The 23,178-nt window shown below is 41.5% G+C and overlaps 1 protein-coding gene across 1 annotated transcript in view; it reads left to right on the forward strand.

Moving 5' to 3' along the window:
• The window catches only part of BAALC (BAALC binder of MAP3K1 and KLF4), a 156,510-nt gene extending 133,774 nt beyond the window's left edge, over positions 1–22,736 (forward strand). The window contains exons 2-3 of the mRNA XM_082259629.1: positions 6,213–6,376; positions 21,781–22,736. Coding sequence (XP_082115755.1) covers positions 6,213–6,376; positions 21,781–21,891 — 275 coding nt within the window. The 3' untranslated portion in view covers positions 21,892–22,736. The remainder of the gene's footprint in view (positions 1–6,212; positions 6,377–21,780) is intronic.
• The last annotated feature ends 442 nt before the right edge of the window (positions 22,737–23,178 follow it).

Genomic DNA, 23,178 nt, shown 5'->3' on the forward strand with positions numbered 1-23,178 from the left:
CTGCCTCACCAGGTTCTGTGAGGCCAGTCCGGGGCCACTAGAATCCCTTTAACCTCGATCCTGTGCAAGAGTCTCGGCAGAAGCTTGAGAGGAGGGAAAGCGTAGATCAGACAATACTGGCCCTGCGGGACCACTAGAGCATCTGTGGTGTCCACCAGAGGATTCTGAGACCATGCCACAAACCTCTAAACCTTTCTGTTGAGCTGCGACATCAACAGATCCACCTCTGGAGTGCACCACCGGAGACATAACCGAAGAAAAACATCCGGATGAAGGGACCACTCCCCTTGGTCCAACGCCTGCCGACTGAGATAATCCGCCTGCCAGTTTTCCATCCCGGAATGTATATGGCAAAGAGGACCTGAACTAAGCGTTTTGACCACTGTAGAATGCTGGCTACCTCCAGAGCTGCCATCACACTTCTTGTTCCACCCTGGTGATTGACATAAGCCACGGCTATGGTGTTTTGAGACTGAATTCACACTGGACACCCCTGAAGATGATCCGTCCAGTGATCCAGGCACAGCCTGATCGCTCGGAGTTCCAAGACATTGATTGGGAGTCTGGGCTCTTTCAGTGTCCAAAGCCCCCACCCAGACAGACTGGCATTCGTGGAGACCACTGTCCAATACAAGGGGAGAAAGGATTTGCCCTGTCAAAGAGCCGGAGAGCAAAGCCACCAGACCAGAGACCCTTTTGTGTCCCAGCTCAGCCGGATCTGATTGTCCAGAGACTTCGGACACCTGTCCCATTTGACCAAGATCTCCCTTTGCAGGGACCTTGTATAGAACTGTGCAAACAGGACCGCCTCGACGGTAGAAACCATCAGGCTCAGCACCCGCATGCAAGTCCAGAGGGATGACCATCTGATGGACAGCAGGAGATGAATCACAGAATGCAATTTCTGGAGTTTGCCCAGAGGAAGAAACTCTCTGGCTAGAGCCGAGTCCAGAGTCAGACCCAGATAATCCAACTTTCTGGAGGGAACCAGAGCAGACTTCTGGTAATTCAGAAGCCAGCCAAACTCCCTCAGAGTCTGCATAGTGATCTCCATGTCGTCCACCAGAGCAGCAGATGACTCTGCTCGCAGGAGAAGGTCTTCCAGGTAGCCCAGTACTGCGATCTCCCACTGATGTAGTAAAGCTAGAACCGGGGCCAACACTTTTGTGAAGACCCGAGGAGCGGAGGCGAGACCAAAGGGTAACGTTATGAGTTGATAATGCTCCTCTCCTACAGCAAAGAAACCTTGCGAGGTGTTTAACTTGCAGGCCAGCCCCCATCCGGTGGGGCTATGTCACAGCCGACCTAGTGTGGAGCTTTGGTCTGCGCGCGCTCGCTAGCCAGACTGGGGTGACTACTGGATCTATATTATCCAGCCCATTGCCCAGTCCAGCAGTTGATTGTAGATCTCTTAGGAAAAAAAAATGGTAGAAAAAAGCTAGTCAAAAAGAAAAAATTGCAAGGCCCAGAGATCCCCGCAAGGAACTAGGTCCTTACTCCTGACTAGGCAGAGAACCTATAGCAGAGAGGGGGAGTATCAGCGGCGGCTGGTGCTCAAAATTTTTGGGGGAGCGCAAAAAGAAAAATGTAATAGGTATTGCTTCGCGGCAAAAAAAGCGGTAAAAAAATTGCTTGACTTTGAGGTCACGGTACAGGCATGGCACAGGTGATGGTACAGGCATGGCACATGTGATGGTATAGGCATGGCACAGGTGATGGTATAGGCATGGCACAGGTGATGGTACAGGCATGGCACAGGTGATGGTATAGGCATGGCACAGGTGATGGTATAGGCATGGCACAGGTGATGGTATAGGCACGGCACAGGTGATGGTATAGGCATGGCACAGGCATGGCACAGGTGATGGTATAGGCATGGCACAGGTGATGGTATAGGCATGGCACAGGCATGGCACAGGTGATGGTATAGGCATGGCACAGGTGATGGTATAGGCATGGCACAGGTGATGGTACAGGCATGGCACAGGTGATGGTACAGGCATGGCACAGGTGATGGTATAGGCATGGCACAGGTGATGGTATAGGGATGGTACAGGCATGGCACAGGTGATGGTATAGGCATGACACAGGTGATGGTACAGGCATGGCACAGGTATGGCACAGGTGATAGTATAGGCATGGCACAGGCATGGCACAGGTGATGGTATAGGCATGGCACAGGTGATAGTATAGGCATGGCACAGGTGATGGTATAGGCATGGTACAGGCATGGCACAGGTGGTGGTATAGGCATGGCACAGGTGATGGTATAGGCATGGCACAGGTGATGGTACAGGCATGGCACAGGTGATGGTACAGGCATGGCACAGGTGATGGTATAGGCATGGTACAGGCATGGCACAGGTGATGGTATAGGCATGGCACAGGTGATGGTATAGGCATGGCGCTGCTCCTCTCCTCGAGTCCTCTTCTTCTGACGGCGGCGGGATTCCGGGAACCGTCCATGGGCCACCGCGCTGCTCGTCTCGTCCTCTTCAGTCTTCTTTGACGGCGGCGGGCTCTCTGGGTCTTCCGATCGGTCCGGCGGGAAGGAGATCGGGCGGTGACGGTGTGTGACTGACGCACGCACCGGCAACGCCCCCATTGCGACGTCAGCGGGGTCAGCAATCGGATGTCCTGGATGATGATTGGTCCAGGCTGGAGACTGGACCAATCACAGCCAGGACATCACGAAAGTGGGGGTGTCCTAGCGCTATGACCTGTGCCCATGTTATGCCCCAGAAGGCAGCCAATCGGCGCCTCTGCTGGGTCGTAAACCCCACCCCCCCATAGCCACCACATAGGCCGGCGAACGGGATTTTTTTTTTTTAACTTTATTGTTCTTTTTGTAATCTTTTTTCTTCTTTCCTTTTTTTAGGGGGGGGGGGGGCGCCACTGGGGAGTATACCTCCTGGAACTGCCCATAGTCATAGTCAAGTTCTTTTTTCTGTCTAGTGTCCTACTCCTGGGGGGGGGGGGGGGGGGCAGTACAACCCACTAGTCAAGAATCTAAGGAGCTGTGTCTGTCAATGAATGAAAGAGAAAATACTTCCTCACTGTCTATGCTGTAACACATCACTTTTATGGGTAGCCTTACTGACCAATATGGAGGCTTTTGAAGGAGGGGCAAAGCTCCACCTTTGCAAAATAGTCTACATCAGGGTTTCTTAACCAGGGTTCTTCCAGAGGTTAGTATGTGTTCCTTGAGAAATGAGCAATTTCTATCTGTCAGATAAGTTCCCCCTGACACCATTGATCTTTTTAGCTTTCTGTAAGGGGGGGATTCTTCCCAATGACCACAAGTGTAAGGAACATTCTTCCCGCTGACCATCACACTAATGTATCATGAGTTGTAGATATAGTAATTTTTAGCAGGGGTTCCCTGAGACCAGAAAGTTATTTCAAGGGGTCCCCTGTGTAGAAAATGTTGAGAAATGCTGGTCTATAGTTACATAGAAATGTAATTGCTTATATTACTGTATCTACTTAATTTTCTTTGAAGATAACTTTTATCATTTGCTTTGTTTGAATTACCCAGTTTTGTGACAGGTATACTCTAAGTGCCACACTTTGCTCTACTCTTCTGTGAACAGAGAGGTTTGAAAAGGTGTGCTTTGCTGTCTCCATATAATTAGATATTTACTATCTTGCTGGAGGAACTTGTTGACTGTTTGACCTTGGAAAAAAAAGCCTTTCATTATGGATTTTGTCTGTGTTTTTCATTTCTCATCCTAGAAATTCTTCAATTTAGTATTCTGTAGCATCAGAATGAATGTAGCTTTCCTTACCACTCAAAGTGCCCCTGGATATATTGGACATGTCAGGTGGAATGCACGCACTTTCTAGTGTACTGTATAGGAAAAAATGTTCACCATCATTATTCTTTCTTGACCTTTTATTAAAAAGGTGGAAAGAAAATGGAAAATAGGATCTGGCAGCTTTAAAAGCCCTTAGACCTCTTCCTGCCTGCCCCGGAGTCCCCTTAACTGCTTGCCTACTGGGCACTTTTACCCCCTTCCTGCCCAGGCCAATTTCTAGCTTTCAGCGCTGTCGCACTTTGAATGACAATTGCACGGTTATGCTACACTGTACCCAAATGAAATTTTTATTATTTTTGTCACACAAATTTCCTAACCAAATAGCTGTCTTTTGGTGGCATTTAATCACCACTGTTTTTTTTTTGCTGAATAAAGACCAACAATTTTGAAAAAAAAAAAAAAAAATTTTCATAGTTTGTTACAAAATTTTGCAAACAGGTAATTTTTCTCCCTTACTGCTGTGCTCTGATGAAGCAGCTCTGGTGGGCACTGATAGGCTGCACTGATGGGCACTGATGAGGCGGCACTGATGGCCACTGATGAGGCGACACTGATGGACATTGACGGGCAATGATAAGCTGCACTAATGAACACTGATGAGGCGGTACTGGTGGGCATTGAGGAGGCTGCACTGATAGGTGGCACTGATGGGCACTGATAGGTGGCATTGATAGGCGGCACTGATGGGTACTGATAGGCGGCACTGATGGGCACTGGCAGGCAGCGCTGATAGGTGACACTGATGAGAAGGCACTGATGGACACTTATTGGCAGCACTGGTGGGCACGTATTGGCAGCACTGGTGGGCACTGTTCAAACTGCACTGATAATCAGTGCCCTGAATATCAGTGTACGTGTCCCTTTTACACAAGCCGGTTATCGGCTCTCTTCTCCTCTCTTCATGCTGTCAGCATGAGGAAAGGAGTGCCAACAACCGACAGAAGCCTTTACAATCACTTTAAAGTCATAGACAGCCTTATGCCAAGGAGGTCAGTAATGGAAAGCTTCATATCTCTCTCAGTACAGGTTTCCTATAAGTCTTGATAAAAGCATACACAGAATACTGTAGCTGTCTGAAGCTCCTGTTCTAGTTCTAGCCATAACTGTAATGCCAATAGACCAATTTTATGGATCCAAAATATTGTAAGTACATTTATGTGTGAAGTATCAGTATGTTTAGACTCTGGTTTATATGTGTGTATATATATATATATATATATATATATATATATATATATATATATATATTACATTATTATCATTATTATATAGTATTTATATAGCGCCGACAGTTTACGCAGCACTTTACAACTTGAGGGTAGACAGTACAAATACAATACACTTTAATACAGTAGGAATCAGAGGGCCCTGCCCGTTAGGGCTTACAATCTAAGGCTCCATGTACACGGGACGCTGGAAATGGCCGTTTAGGAGCAGTTGGGCGTTTTTTTCAGAAGCCCCTGAACCCATCTACATGTTATCTTATCTGTCCATGTACACCAGGTCGTTTACAGTCATTTGCAGGCAGTTGCGTTCAGGGACTATTTTTAGAACGCAATTATTTGCGTTCGAACGTGTGTTTCCCGGCGTTTCAAACGCACAAACGCGTCCAAACGCGTCCGAACGCGATGACCCGCGTTTAGCGTTCGCGTTTTTCCATTTTAAAGGGGAATAATTTTTTTGACCTCTAGGAACGGTTCTAAACGCAAACGCCCGCAAACGCCGCTAAACGCCCGCTAAACGCGGGTACAAACGCGACCAAACGGACGTTTCAAACGTCCTAAAAATTCCAGCATTCAAAGGGACTTTTAACAACGTCCCGTGTACATGGAGCCTAAGAGGGACGGTCAAGAGATACAAGAGGAAATACCTGTGGGGATGGGCTGATGGAGAAAATAAAATTACATATTTTGTAGTTTTTAGTGGAGTATGTAGGAGGAGTAGAGTATGGAAGGAGTAGAACTTCTGTCATGTTTCATTGCTATCTGTGTAAAATGATGTGAGCTGAACCTACTGTTTTCCAGAGTGCATTCTCCACATGTTGCTTTACAGAATCCACTAGAAGTCAGTGATGATGCAGTAAACAGCCTAATGGATTTTCCAAAAACAAAAAAAAAACATGCATAGAGAATTTACTCCAGAGGAAGGAAATAGGAATTTAGCTGACAGCAGTGGTGTTAATGGGGATAGAGAGGGAGGGAAAACCTCCACAACTGAAACACACAATGTTAAAAGACAATAGATTTGTGTTTTCTGAGGCATGATTGGTTTAAGATTTCGACTTTTCTGATTTCAATACCTATATAAATGTGTGTGTAAGTGTGTGTAATTATTTCTTGCTCATGCTTTTTTTAAGTGGGTAACAATGTACTTATTCTCCTATTTTTTCTATAGGAATTTTAGAAGATGGAAAGTCCACTCAAACATGCGTTACAGTGTCATCCTCTAGCAAAGAAGGGCTTAAAAAAACGAATTCAGGAACCCAGTGTGGAAAACCAACTGTCTACTCCACAGGAACAAAGACTCAGAAACAGAAGAGCGTATGCAGAACTACAGAGGTAACAAGGCTCAGCCTACCACTTCCATTATTCTCACTCCAGTCTTTGACTTTTCATGTGCATTCAATGCAGGGAACTTTAAAGTCAAACCAGGCACATCATTTAACATTTGTAGAAGATTGCAATGGTTAGACTTCCCTGCAACCGATTTTGACACCTTTCCAAGCCACACATATCTATCTATCACACACTTCTATTACAGATATCCGTGGATACTGTGGAGTTAAATTTTTTACTATTACACGCTTTTCAGGGAACCTTGTGTAAGATCTTAAACGTTCCTATACCTTCTCACCTGTCCTAGCTCATTATATAAGGGAGGGGGGGGGGTCTTGTTTCTCCTACTGAGATTTAAATTTAGTTGGCATTAAAGTGTTCCTTAACCCACAACAGTAAAATAAGGCTGTACATGCAGACAGGGCTGCTGTTAGAAATCGGGGGGCCCCGTACAGACTACCTGGAAGGGCCCCCCCAAGAAATTGTTAAAGATATATTTAGCTAAAATTACAACAAAATCACTATTATCAGACACAAATATAACATAACTCACATTATTCCTGCTAAATCTAAAAAAAAAACTATGTTAAATAAAAAAGAAGATGAGATAAGAAAAATATACAGGCTGGGCAGTTGGAGCTCAGTGATCAGAGAGACAGAGAGAGAGAAACAAAATTACAATTTACAAATAAACTCCTGAGCAGAGATAAGTGCTGGGAGGGGGGCACACAAAGGAGGGGCATTAGTGAGGGACGACTGTCTCTTTCTCCGCAGATTAAAGCTGATATCAGGGAGAGGGACAGATCAGATTCAGGTGCTAGAGGAAGGTTTCTGTATTTGTTGTCCATCACTAATCCCCCTCTCTGTGTGGGCCCCCCTGTGTGCTCGGGGCCCCCTACAAGAGGGCTGGTGGTCCCCCCCTATCAGCGGCCCTGCATGCAGACACACATGCTTGTTATACTCACTGTGGAACCTAAGGGTTTATTCCTCTGCATTGTGTAAAATGCAGTTTCATCCTATCTTCTCTGATCCTCCCCTTCTTTCACTGTCCTCAATCAGTCTCCTGATAAGACAGAGCCTTTGCAGTCATCCTGCACATGCTCAGTTTGTGTATCTGATCGGCACAGGGCCAATCAGCACTGTCCAGACAGAGGGTCAGGGGTCCTGCAGTCTCATAGAACAGTCAGAGTAGAATGAAAACTCTTTCTGCAAGCTATAACCAGACACTGATAGCCGTCATAACACTGATATATACTGCTGATGAGAAAAGGTATTTAACAGTATATATTTACTAAAATAATTGCATTTCCATGTTCTGTGTACTGTGGGAGACCGGATATAGTGAATGCAGGGACCTTGGTTTAGTAACACTTTAAGAATGAAGCAAGAGGATTTGGACTCCACACAGCAGACAGCAAAGAGTGCTCCAATGGGAAAATCTTGATGGGGAGCCCTATGACATAACATTTCTGCAAAAGAGTCAATACTTACACATTCAAGAATTACCCTGTAAGTTACAGTCAGTTCAAGGATCGTGTAAAGTCTAAGCCCTTATCTGAAACCAAGAATGCTTAGATTGGTAGTGATGGCAAGTACTGCCATATACAGTATGTTAACCCAAAAAAGCTTAATGGACATCTCCCCCAACTATCAGGAAGCCTCAGGGACAGATTGGGACTTCCCATGGAAGTTTAAAGTCCATGTAAAACCTCCTTAACCTTCCTAGCGGTATTCCCGAGTGTGGCTTGGGGTTAATTTTCAGTACCAAAAGCGGTAACCCCGAGCTACACTCGGGATTACCCCAGAATGATACTCACCTTCCCCTGCGATCCCCCGCCATCCTCCCCAGCCTTCGTGCAGCCATCCTCCCACTGTCCTTTCACTGTGTGCTTGGCCAATGCTTCTTCTGGTTCCCTTCCCTGCAAGCGCTGCATCGTAGGGGGGGTGGAACCGGCGGGAGATTAAAAAGAAAAAGAAAATGACATGATACAGTGTAATCTGTTAGAATTACAACTTTGTATCATGCTATTTCACCTAATGGCTTTTCCAGTGCCCTGCCTGTACTTTTTGCGGTACTTTGTGCCTGGAAAATTGATAACGTCCATGGCGTCCAAAAAGCGTTCATTTAGCTCAAAAACGCTTTAGGATGAACTGGAAAACAGCGCTGGTGTATCGGAAATTATTTGAAGAACTGAGCAATAGCAATTTGTGGGAAAATTCGTCATCAGGTAAAAGTGACAACAGCGACGATTCTGCGATTGAGCCCAGCGATGTGCGAACTTGGTGCTCTATTGACTGCGGTACGGATCAGGCAGCGCCCCCGAGTACAGATTCTCCCTCATAATGAAATATCTCCACTTCGAAAACAATGAAGAATTTGTTGAAATGTATTATTATTACATTATAATTTATAATTTTGTGTTTCAAACTTTATCATACCCGGGATGTCTACTAGACTCTTGTTTGGACAGATTTAAGTGAGTTATTCCAAAGAATTACAGGCCTAAAATATAAAACATATCTCCATGCAAAACAATGTACCACTTTTAGCACTGAAATTCTGACATAATCAGACTGCCAGGGAGGTTAAAGTGTACCAGTTTTGGGAAAAATATTAAATCAGTTGTTTACTTTAAATACTTTAAATGCAATTTGAGTGAAATAATCACTCTTCTTTTCTCTGCTTCACAGCCTAAGTACTTAATTTAGCAAAAAAAAAAAAAAAAAAAACATAAATTCCCTGCATATACCAGTTAATAAACATGTTAAAAGCCTGTTCGTTGACACATTTTATCTTGGTTAATTAGGAAACATGCTCTCTACCATTGAATTATCTCCAGGTTTAATGTCTCATACTTAATTTCATGCTCTGCCAACCAAAGGGAGGCAAACATTAAATTTGTTCTTAGACACTTATCTGGAATTAGTCTCTTTCATTTAAAACGTGAGAAAAAAAATGGAAAATTGTGCTTTTATGATAATGACTTTTTAATGAGCTTATATGTTTTGATGAGCAAGTACAGCCTGCATCAGGTCCAGTAGGTGTCAAGTTTTGCATTTGCACTAAAATGAGCATAATTATATTAGTTATAGTTATTTTCTTAAAATGCAGTCTATTAGCAGTAAGATGACCCATTTAAGTCTCCTAAGCTCTTAACTAAAGTCATGATCTTTGCAATCTGAAATGAGTCAGATTTACCTAGGTACTGTACTCTTAGACATGATAATGCAGTCAGAAGGTCTGACAACAAAACTAGTGATCTTTCCAACACGCATAGCATAAATGTGTATGTCTCATCCAAGCGTGCATGTTTTTGCACTAGGTAGACACCCCAGGCACCCACTGGATTTTGGAAGCGCAGTAATGACAGCTGGGAAAATCTAACATTAATAATTGATTCTTCTTCCTTGATAAGTCAACCAGTGGTGTGTCTGCAGAGGTCGCAGAGTGCTCACAGACATACAATAATTCCTTTGATCAATGCAATGATTATTTCATGTCTCTAGTATTTTTAAAAATGTACATATAATATAGCACCTAGATACAACTCTGGTTTTAGGTCCATGGTTGTTTACGTAGAATTTGAAAGGAAGAGATATAGATCATAATGTATAACCACTTCTGGCCCGAAACGATTTGCCCCCCTTAAGACCAGGCCATTTTTTGCGATTCGACACTGCAATATTTTAACGGAAAATTGTGGGGTTCTGCGATGTTGTACCTAAATGAAATTGATGTCCCTTTTCCCCACATACAGAGCTTTCTTTTGGTGGTATTTAATCACCTGTGCGATTTTTATTTTTGCACTATAAACAAAAAAAAAAAACAATATTTTTCATATTCTGCTATATAACATTCCCAAAAAAAAAAAATCAAAATGTTTCATCCTTTCAGGCCAATTTGTATTCTGCTACATATTTTTGGTAAAAAATTGCAATAGGCGTATTTTGATTGGTTTGTGCAAAAGTTATCACGTCTTCAAACTAGGGGAAAGATTTATGTCATATTTATTTATTTATTTATTTTACTAGTAATGGCGGCGATAAGCTATTTTTAGCGGGACTGCAACATTGCGTTGGACGGATCGGACCCCTAACTGACATTTTTGACACTATTGGGGGGACCGGTGACATTACTACAGTAATCAGTGCTACAAATATGCACTGTTACTGTAATAATGACATTGACAGGGAAGGGGTTAACCTAGGGGTGATCAAAGGGTTAAGTGCGAGCCTAGGGGAGTGTTTACTAACTGTATGGGGGATGGGCTTGTGAAATGACCAGAGAGATTTGTGTTCCCATATAGAAGGATAACAGGCGCTCTGTGATCATTTCAGAGAGAAGAATGGTCAGCTGTATTTAGAACAGCTGCCCGTCCTTCTCTCTCAGCAGCGAGTGATCGCGGGTGCCCAGCGCCAATTGCGGCCACCAGCCCCGTGCATCGGCATCCACGCTGCCTAGTGGGGGCGGGATCGCGCTGCCGGCGGCGCACGCTCACCCCCCAGCACCATGCACGTGACCGACATAGGGCTACGTCGGTTCGCGTAGGAGAGGTAGCCTGCCGCAGTAAATCTGCCACAAGCTGTCTTAAAGTTGATAATGTTGCATGAAGCAAATACTTGTGCACCTTCTGCTGCAGCAACAAAAAATCATTACCGTTTTCCAAGAACATTCTAGAGACAACTACTAGGCATTAAAAAGAACATGCTAACATTAACCATTCTATGAGGAGGTGAGCAGTAATTTGAACAGAGGAGGGCCTATAAATATAGTTTTTATAGATTTCACTAAGGTATTTGATACAGTGCCCCATAAATGCTTAATGTACAAATTAGGATCTCTTGGTATTGATAAAAATCATTTGTACCTGGATAAAAAACTGGTTACAGGAGTGCACCAAGAAAGTGGTGAATAGCATAGCTTCTGAATGGTCTGAAGTTGTGGGCAATGTACCCCAGGACTCTGTCCTAGATAAAATTCTGTTCAACATGTTCATAAATGATTTTAGTGGTGCACTGAAATAAAATTCTGGACCAAAACCAAAAATTCAGGAAGCGCTTTGCAAGAACCGAAACGGACAGTTTTACAAATATATATATATTTTTCATATATAACTGTATTATATTTTACTTTTTAATTACCAGTTTTTGAAGTGCTTTTGCGTTAAAAAAAGTGCAAGAAAAACGCAAGAAAAATGCATCCCTTTAAATTCTGTGTATGTCTTCACACTGGTCTGTTGTGGTGTAACCCACTTCCCTATTGAAATTCATTGAAAACATGGCCAAAGCATTAAAAATGCACCTGTGTTGCAATTTTGATGCAGTTTTTGAGTTACGTGACCTATGAAAATCACGGCAAAATTTAGGTTAAAGCGCAACAAACTTGCATGCATTTTTTAGTGGCCATTATTGGCACCTTTTTTTCTGTCGGATAATGTTTGGTGTCTCAATGTTTGTTGATGATGCAAAACTAAGCAGGGCAATAACTTCACAACAAAATATACCAGCTTTACTAGAAGACCATATATCATAAAATCCTCTGATAGCCTCTAATATTGCATGACAAAACCTATAAATACAATTAATAAAAACTTGCAAATTTTTTTTTACAATATTTAGTATTAAAAGATTGCCCCCAAGGGCTTACAATGGTAAATCACTATACAAAGAAGACTCAGTTGAGGGTACTCAAGGCCACTAGTCAGTCGACATGTTTTACTAGATACCCTGCTTCATCAGGACCCTTATGAACTTATGTTACAGTAAATGATCTACACTTTTGTAATGATGCCTCCCGTAGTGTGATTTCAGCATATATTTCAGCTCTCTATACACCTTGGAATATTGTTATTTTACAAGAAGACCTAGATAAAATAGAAAGGTGGGAAGCTAAACGGCAGATGAGGTTTGATTTTGAAAAATGTAAAGTAATGCACTTGGGATCTAAAAATGTAAATGCAAGTTACTCGCTAGGGGGAGAAACTCTGGGGGAATCCAGGATGGAAAAGGATCTGAGAGTCCACATCTTGAGTATTCCATCTAGTTCTGGTCTCCAGTCCCCAGAGAGGATGTCCTAGAAGGGAGAGTCCAGAAGGGAGAAGGGTCCAGAAGGGAGGAGAGTCCAGAAGGGAGAAGGGTCCAGAAGGGAGGAGAGTCCAGAAGGGAGAAGGGTCCAGAGAAGGGCACCAAAGCTAATAAGGGGGCTGGAGGACCTCAGTTATGAGAAACCACTTCAAACATTAAACATATTCTCCCTGGAGAAGAGATGCTTAAGAGAGGATTTAATGCCAATATACAAATCATTAAACGGTCACTAGCATTAGGAGGAATATATTTAACCTAAGGTCTCTAAAGAAGACACGCGGCCACACAATGGATTTGAACGAGAAAGGTTCTTAAACTGTGTAAGGGGTTCTTTATATACACCACAGCTGCTAAACTGAAGTTTAGGAGCAGTTGGGCATTTTTTTCAGCAACCCAGTTGAGGTTACAGGCATTTTTTTGAAAGCAGAAAAATCAAGTTCAGGACTGTAGTTTACCTGAATTTCAAACACCAAATGCTTGTGACTGCGTGTAACTGCATGTAACCACAATAAACTGTGTTTATCCGCGATTGCGTTTATAAGCATTTTAAAAGGGGGGAAAATTTTCTGATAATTTTTCAACAAATAAAAATGTTGAAAAAACACACATTTCACCACATGCTGTTGCCTGCATCAATGGATGAGTCCAGTAGAGACAAACTCTGGTCCTCTCACGCAATTTTCTACGTCTTCGAAGCCTCAGCAACATCAGGAACATTTCTTGCTCATGATGGGATCCTAAGTGAAAACACAAAAAATAAGACATCTATCTACAAGCACACTGCTTTCTCTTCTCTCACAGAATGGCTGAAATAGTTAATAATTTACTTGTTTTTCATGCATTGAGGGCATTTTGGAGGGTCTCTTGAGTTTATCTTTAAAAAACGCTTCTAGCCTCAGACGCTCATAACCGCTGCTAAACTGGCATAAACATGGTATACGAAAGCTGTAAAATGGACATTTTACACCATTGTTTTCCAGCTGTCAGTTTTCAGCATTTAGAAACGGTTTTCAACCGCCCTGTGTACATGAGCCCTTAGAGCAGTAAGGATGTGGAAATCCCTTTCACAGCTGGTGGAGTCAGCGAGGGGCATACAGTGGTGTATTTTGTTTTTTTGCTGCCCTAGGCCTGACTAAACTTGTGCACCCCCTAATTTACATATGACCCACCCCTACCTGTAAAGGCCACACCCCTTACTGTTTATGACCCGCCCTGTCATCTGTGAACCACAGACCACAAGTCTATCAGTGCCCATCAGTGTAGCCTTATCGGTGCAGCCTCATCACTGACCTCTTTATGGGGGTGCCAGACTGATTTGCCTCCTGGACTCTGCCCTCTGGCCCAATTCACCCCATAAGATTCGCACTATACTAAAAGTGTAGTCCAAGCCAGCGGGGACCCTTTTCGTGCGGAACTCGGGAGGAGGCTGTTTTTTTTTTCGTGCAGGGAGCAGCTTTTTTGCTGCCCCCCTGCAAAGTGCCGCCCTAGGCCTGGGCCTTGTGGGCCTAGGCCAAGATACAGCACTGGGGGCATATAGATAAATTGAAAAAACTTTTAGATGTGTTTAGCGAACACCATGACATACACACACTCAGGTTGAACTAGATGGACTGGTGTCTTTATTCAACCTTACCTTCTATTCAACTATGTATCTGCTTTTGTGGGCTCCATAGGCAATTTTGGGAACATCATTGGCTTTCTTGGATATTTAGTCCTTTAACTAGGCAAGTGAATGAACAGAAGGCAGGAAAAAGGCTGTGTCGAGATTAATGAAGAGACTAAAAGCATGAGAGATAGACCAATAAATAATGCTTATCTGTTGTAGCATCTCAAAAATAATTACAAAAACAATGATGTTCTGTGTGAAGCTCAGCTGATTAAATTCCAGCTCTTTCATTCTAACTGTTGCTCTCAGAAAAAAGAAGAACATGAACAGCACACAATAACAATAAGAAAGGAGATGTTAGGAAAGACAGGTGATCCCTTATGGTACAGTGTTTTGAAAATTAGGAGAATATAGTACTTTAAAGAAATGTTGCCATGAAATTACTCACGTCTAGGTTCGTTTGGACAATGAAATGAATGGTGTATTTGTTTCCATGCATTGGTTGTGAAGGCCTCACTCAGTGCTTAAGAATGCCCAATTCCAGTTCCCTTCTGAGAAGATCAGATAATACAGATATGAATTGTCAAAAAAAGCCCATAAGGTGGCAGAGACAGCTATAAGTGGATAAAGTGTTCAAAGAGACAAATATGTCGAAATCATAGATTCTTCAAAAGCACGGTGCAGCATATACTGCAGCGAGATAGAAAAAAAAAGGTACAAAGAAAAATATTGGGAGGGAGTAAATAAAAATAAAATTTGTGTTTCAGATAATTACAGATCAAATGTCAAATTTACAGTAGCTGTATAGAAAAATATTACCTTATAAAAATATCTCAATTAAAAAAAAAAAACTGTAAAAACTTGCTAGTAAATATGAAAAGAATTCTTAAAAATAACATACTTAATATACATTCTTAAAATAAAATAAACCACAATACTATGCATACATTAGAATAAGTCAATGTATAAATATCTGCAAACAATAAAAATGCTAAAACATACAAATTCATATTATTGTTTTATTCTAGAGAGTATATTTCTTGGAATCCTCTGTCCCTTCTATAGTGCACACAACGTTTTAATTACCAGTGCTTAATTTGTACTCTCCTATGATATGAACAATAATATGAATTTATATCTTTTTAGTTTTATTATTATTATTATCATAATCAGATATGTGTACTTTTTTACTTATCATATACGTATATTATACAGTATCTTCTCACAAAACTGAGTACACCCCTCACATTTTTTAACCTCCCTGGCGGTATGATTATGTCAGGAATTACATACCAAAAGCGGTACAATTGTTTTCATGGAAATTTGGCGTTATGTATTATAGGCCTACAATTCTTAGTAATTACTGACTTAAACCTGACCAAAACAAGACTCTAGTAGACATCCCAGATGTGATAAATTTGAAACACAAACACGTGAATTATAATCGAATCAATAATATTATTTTATTATTTAATATATAATATATATAATAAAATTATATTATTGATTAGATTATAATTCATGCATTATATATTATATATAGATATATGTGTGTATATATATATATATATATATATATATATATATATATATATATATATATATATAATATATAACGCATGAATTATAATTGAATCAATAATATCATTTTATATATATATATATATATATATATATATATATATGTGTGTGTGTGTGTGTATATATATATATATATATATATATATATACATATATATATATATATATATATGCATATATATATATATATATATATATATGCGCATATATATATATATATATATAATATAAATTGTGTTTTGTGCAACGTTTTTTTTTTTGAATTTCCCTCCCTAGTTCCGCTCCCATGCAGCATTACGGAACTAGGAAGTGATCACACCGACGGAGGGACGGAGGAGCGGCGGGACTCTCGGCTGGCGATCTCAGCAATGAGAGATCATCGCTGGATCGCCAGGATAAGGTAAGAGAACACCGCTGCGCTCTCTGCAATCCACCCCGAGCGTGACTCGGGGTTACCGCTCCTGATATGAAAAATCAACCCCGAGTCACGCTCGGGATTACCGCCAAGGAGGTTAAATATTTTATTATATCTTTTCATGTGACAACACTGTTATAAGTAAACAACACTGTGTAAGTAATTACACTTTGCTACAATGTAAAGTAGTGAGTGTACAGCTTGTATAACAGTGTACATTTGCTGTCCTCTCAAAATAACCCCACACACAGCCATTAATGTCTAAACTGCTGGCAACTAAAGTGGGTACGCCACTAAGTGAAAATGTCCAAATTGGGCCTAAAGTGTCAATATTTTGTGTGGCCACCATTATTTTCCAGCACTGCCTTCTGTGGCATGGAGTTCACCAGAGCTTCACAGGTTGCCACTGGAGTCCTCTTCTACTCCTCCATGACGACATCACGGAGTTGGTGGATGTTAGAGACCTTGCGCTCCTCCACCTTCCATTTGAGGATGCCCCAAAGATGCTCAATAGGGTTTAGGTCTAGAGACATGCTTGCCCAGTCCATCACCCTTACTCTCAGCTTCTTTAGCAAGGCAGTGATCGTTTTGGAGGTATGTTTGGGTCTTTATCATGTTGGAATACTGCCCTATGGCCCAGCCTCCGAAGGGAGGGGATAATGCTCTGCTTCAGTATGTCACAGTACATGTTGACATTTATGGTTCTCTCAATGAACTGTAGGTCCCCAGTGCCAGCAGCACTCATGCAGCCCCACACCATGACACTCCCACCACCATGGTTGACTGTAGGCAAGACACACTTGTCTTTGTACTCCTCGCCTGGTTGCCACCACACACGTTTGACACCATCTGAACCAAATAAGTTTATCTTGGTCTCATCAAACCACAGGACATGGTTCCAGTAATCTATGTCCTTAGTCTGCTTGTCTTCAGCAAACTGTTTGCGGGCTTTCTTGTCCATCATCTTTATAAGAGGCTTCCTTCTGGGATGACAGCCATGCAGACCAATTTGATGCAGTGTGCGGCGTATGGTCTGAGCACTCACAGGCTGACCCATCACCCCTTCAACCTTTTCAGTATTGCTGGCAGCACTCATACATCTATTTCCCAAAGACAACCTCTGGATATGACGCTCAACCAAGGCAAGGCCTTTTCTGAGTGGAACCTGTCCTGTTAAACTGCTATATGATCTTGGCCAATGTGCTGCAGCTCAGGTTCAGGGTCTTGGCAATCTTTGTATAGCCTAGGCCATCTTTATGTACAGCAACAATTCCTTTTTTTAGATCCTCAGAGAGTTATTTGCCATGAGGTGCCATGTTGAACTTCCAGTGACCAATATGAGAGAGTGAGAGCAATAACACCAAATTTAACACATCTGCTCTCTATTCACACCTGAGACCTTGTAACACTATTGAGTCACATGACATTGGGGAGGGAAAATGTCAAATTGGTCCCAATTTGCACATTTTCACTTAGGGGTGTACTCACTTTTGTTGCCAGTGGTTTAGACATTAAAGGCTGTGTGTTGAGTTATTTTGAGGGGACAGCAAATGTACACTGTTATACAAGCTGTACACTCAATACTTTACATTGTAGCAAAGTGTCATTTCTTCAGTGTTGTCACATGAAAAGTTATAATAAAATATTTACAAAAATGTGAGGGGTGTACTCACTTTGGTGAGATACTGTATGTATAGTTTTGTGGGACATTTTATGCTATTTTTTTTTTTTTTTTTTTTTACTTCCTAACAATGTTTTAATATATTCTTTGAATTGATACCCTTTTCATAAAATAATGTCTTTTTATTCTCCTGTTTGAAGTTTGATCAGTAATTATCTGAAATGATACACATTATTTTTAATTACCCCTCTCAGTATTCTCTTCTGTACCCTTTATCTAGCAATAGAGTTTGTGCTAAATCGTGTATTTGCAAAAGTGACCATTCATCATGAAATTTGTTAAATAAATGATCTTTTTAAAAGAAGCCTACACACTTTCTGATCAGTGATTCATACATCTTTGTCTTGTTAAAGACTACATCCACTTATAGGTGCATCTGCCACTTTATGGGCATTTTCTGACTATTAATATCTGAAAGCTACAGTGCTGGTGTGGCAATTATTAAGGGAATTTGTGACTGTTATACTTCATGTGCAAATACTGAGTTGCAGATATTTACTTCTGTAGAAAAAGGAACAGAGGTGCCTTAGTCACTTGAGTTCTGAAGAGACTCTCCAACACAGTACAGTGAGTCAGAAGCAGAGCATCAAGTAAGATGAAGAGTCGTGTTCAAGAGCGCCTTCAGAGTCCAATTTTCCTCCATTTTTTTTTCTTTTCTTTACACCTACAGGAATTCATGTTGATGCATTAAAGCAAACTTGTGAGCATTTTGTTTTCAAAACTATACCATGAGTTGCAGGCACCTCCCAGTACCAGCATGCACCATATTAGCTTGGTATATTGGCCCTGCCACCCTGAAAGTCCAAGTACCAACCAGCTTTGTAGTCTTCTAGCTCTGACTCCACAATTCTTCACCATGCACCTTAACGTTTGTACATCACTGTAGACAGTCCTACTAGCCCAAAAGGGACCCATTTTTGAAGGCTCTGCAGCTCAGCAAGTTTCAAAAATATGCTCACAGGTACAATTTAGTGGTCAAGTCTAGCCAAAATGTTCTTTTATCAGAGTGAGAAAGAGGAACTTCTTTCATGTTTTTGACTCCGATATGAACCCACAAATAGCAATTCTAATGTACAGTTTACAGTTTCAAGAATTGATGATGACCTATTGCTGTGATGGCGAACCTTGGCACCCCAGATGTTTTGGAACCACATTTCACATGATACTAAACTACACTGCAGATTGCATGAGCATCATGGGAAATGTGGTTCCAAAACATCTGGGGTGCCAAGGTTTGCCATCACTGACCTATAGAATAGTTACTGAATTGGGGAAGTGGTTAAATATAGCAAATGTGAGCTGGTATATTTATTGTATCCAAACATACTAGAAAACCCTGTATTTAGCCAATGTCACTAATAATCTAATAACAGATAGTCAGAATAATATGATAATCTATTATAAGCTTAATTACTAACCTTTTCAAACCTTAAACAGAAGCATAAAAATGCTATCAAAAACTGCTGTATAAGTTTTTGGTAGATGCTGGAAAGTTAAAGTGGACCTTACCACCTGAATATCAAAAAAAAGCTAACTGAAAGCATAAAAACAATACCATCAAAAGAAAATTGTGAAAAATATTTACCTTGCACACCAGTTTGCAACCACTTTATTTTGGAACCGGTGACATTGCTGGGTGCAACCACAGGATTCGGGAAAGCTGAATATTCCAAATTTTGTAAAAAGACACTGTGCAAAAATGGTTTCCTGATTGTAAATTTATTTATTAATAAATGACACCTATATTAACCACTTGCCGACCGCCGCACGACTATTTACTGCGGCGGTCAGCCCCTCACAGGCAAAGCGACGTAGGGCTACGTCGCTAGCCTGTGAGGCTCCCGCTCGGTCACGGACCCCCCCGCACGTGTGCCCGGTGGACCCGATGTCCGCCGGGCACTCGCGATCGTCCGTTACACCAGAAGAAAAGCAGGCGGCTAATGTAAACAAAGCCGCCTGTCATTCTTCCCTGTGTAAGAATGGAGATCACACGGTTCTACTATGTAGGACCGTTGATCTCTGTTCTTACACATCAAGCCACATCCAATCACAGTAAGAAACATGTCCCTAGGGACACACTTAACCCCTCCCTCTCAAATAAAGTTAACCCCTTCACTGCCAGTGTAATTTTTACAGTAACAGTGCATATGTATAGCACTGACTACTGTAGTAATGTCACTGGTAACCCCAGTGTCAAAAATGTCAGTCAAGGGTCCGATCTGTCCGCCGCAATGTCGCAGTCCCGCAAAAAAAATCGCAGATCGCCGCCATTACTAGTTAAAAAAAAAAAAACAACAAAAATGACAAAAATCTTTCCCTTAGTTAGTAAACGCAATAACTTTTGCACAAACCAATCAAAATACGCTTTTTGCGACTTTTTTTTACCAAACATATGTAGCATAAAACAAATTGGCCTAAAATGTTAAAAAATTTAGATTTTTACATTTTTTTGGGGGGGAATTTCACATAAAAAAATGTGAAAAATATTGTTATTTTTGAAAAATTGATGCTCTTTTTTTGTTTATAGTGCATGATCAAAAAATTACACAGGTGATCAAATACCACCAAAAGAAAGCTCTGTTTGTGGGAAAAAAAAGACGTCAAATTTTTTTAGGTACAGCGTCGCACGACCGCGCAATTGTCCGTTAAATTCACGAAGTGCTGAATCGCAAAATAGGCCCTGGTCAGGAAGGGGGTAAAATCTTCCAGGCTTAAGTGGTTAATATTATTCTGAAATTCTTAAAGCATAATTACATATATTTTTCTAAATGCAAACAATGCAATTTGACTTAATATCAGTCTATTTTTATCTCCTGTACAGCAGCACTCAGACTGATAGAGTGAGCAGCACTAGGAGCATATCAGGTGTGCTGCATGCCCATGTGCTGACAAGGAACAAGCTGGCTTACAGTCTCCGCTCTAATTTATGCCAAAGGTGTTCTATCAGGTTGAGGTCAGGACTCTGTGCAGGCCAGTCAAGTTTCTCCACCCCAAACTCGCTCATTCATGTGTTAATGGACCTTACTTTGTGCACTTGTGCGCAGTCATGTTGGAACAGGAAGGGACCATCACCAAACTGTTCCCACAAAGTTGGGAGCATGAAATTGTCCAAAATGTCTTGGAATGCTGATGCCTTGAGTTCCCTTCACTGGAACTAGGGAGCCAAGCCCAACCCCTGAAAAACAACACCACACCCCCTCCACCAATTAATTTGGACCAGTGCACAAAGCAAAGTCTATAAAGACATGGATGAGTAAGTTTGGGGTGGAGGAACTTGACAGTCCTGAACTCAACCCAATAGAACACCTTTGGGATGACTTAGAGCAGAGACTGCGAGCCAGGCCTTCTTTGACCTCTCAAATGCGCTTCTGGAAGAATGGTCAAACAATCTCATAGACCCACTCCTAAATCTTGTGGGCAGCCTTCCTAGAAGAGTTGAAGCTGTTATATGGGCCAACTCAATATTGAGCCCTACGGATTAATACTGGGATGAGATCAAAGTTCATGTGTGTGTAAAGGCAGGTGTCCCACAACTTTTAATAATATAATGTAAGTGACCAGTGGAAGGCATTGCCCCCATACTGCAAAGCTACATTTCTAACCACAAAGGCTAGCCATTCATTTTTTTCCTTCAACCAGCGGGTTGAATGGAAAATAAAAAAAAAGAGCTGATTCCTCCATCCACACGTTCAAGGTAAATGGGAGAATCCTCCCCATTGAGCTATTCTGACAGCTAGGAGTCTTCCCCATAGAATACAATGATTAGTGTTGTCAGCTATATCCAGTAGTACTGATCAGGAAAAGCCCGACAGGTTGGTTATACACAAGTAGACCGATAGATCAACTTGTGTACAAGCAGCCACCCCATACATGGATTGAAATTTAATCAGCTCCTGCTGAACAAGTTTCGATCCATGTATGGCCAGCTTAAGCCAGCATTCTGCCCATGTACTGAACTGCATCTACATCCTTTTTTTCTATGTAATGCATCAATTATCTCACTGTCTGCTTCATTATGAACTCATGTTTTATTTCTGCAGGCCAAAAGAGACAGCAAAAGGATCCCTAAGAAAGAAGTGACAATCAACTTATCAAAAAACATAAGGCAGATGGATACGGACGGGCGCATTACAGAGAACTGCGTCAATTAGTGCTGATCAGAGGAACCCTAGAGGGACACTTTAGGAATCGTTTGAGCACTTTCATTACAGAGCTGAACGCCATTGGGAGAACAGAATCTTCAGAGAATTAACTAATTATTTTAGAGGTGTTTTTGGCTCTTTTGCAAGAAGATATACGGAGTGGATATTCAAAGTGGAAAATGAATTGATGGGCCTTGAAGGAAAAGCATTCAGCAGCATTGGGAAGATGGGAGTACAGCGCACTATGGCTACAGTCATAGACAAACTGAGGCACACTGCATATCTTAAGGCTTCTATAGATCTTTCTAGCCTAAAGCATCCTTCAGTGAGCAAAGGGGCGATGCTCAGAATTATACTATCAGTATGAAAGAACATAAAGCATCTAAGACTTCTCCTTTAATAAATCTTATTTATATATTCTGCTTTGCCATGTCTTAGGGAAACAATTGCCTGATAACCAAAGGAGCAGTGCAAGTTTTATATTTTTACTATATTTATTTTAGTTTTTGCTGCCCTTTTGGTTTCATCAGTTAATAGGAGAGCTTGGTATTGTGATTTGACTACTCCTGTAAGTTGCTGTGTATTTCTCAATGGCTTGAATTTTGCATGCAATAAATGACAACCTTGGAGGCTAAGCCAAATTTTTCTGCATACAAGAAGATCATGGGAACACCACCTATCTGTGACTTCCAAACCTTCATGTGCTTTTAAGAGTTCTAATCATGAGAGAACGTTGGGCAAAGAGTAATGTAGAGGTCATTTAGGATGGATCTGTCTAGACATGTTGCCTTTGAATTAATGGTGAAGTCCAACATCAGTTGTTCACAACTCTAGTCTACAGGGACAATATTATAAATAATGATGTTCCATTTTCATTATGGGAATTCAAGGAGAGAATGTGTTTTCTAATAATTTGCTTATTGGGATTAATGTAATCTGAATTTTCAAAGTCAGTTGAGGACGTGTCCTTACAGGCTAATGTTATTGTTCTACCCCCTGGTCTTATCCCTAATGACTAAAGCTATTCAGCAGGGACCAGCTGAGATTTGAACCATCTATGGGCAGGCTGTTTGTAACCAAGTTGGTCCATTAATCGACTGGGGTACAACCAGCATGTCAGATTTTTACATGCAATTTTTTCCAGTGGCTATAGCCGCTAACAATAATCACGGTGTTCTCTCTGTGTAGCTCCTCATGAGGGATTCCCCCATCAATACAGGAGCAATTTTCTTTCCTGTAACCCGTGGTTGCTGGAAGGAAAATCCCATCATATATGGCCTGCCTTATTCTCCACCT

Source organism: Pelophylax lessonae (assembly GCF_965119305.1).
Source record: "Pelophylax lessonae genome assembly, chromosome: 5".
NCBI classification, from domain to species: domain Eukaryota; kingdom Metazoa; phylum Chordata; class Amphibia; order Anura; family Ranidae; genus Pelophylax; species Pelophylax lessonae.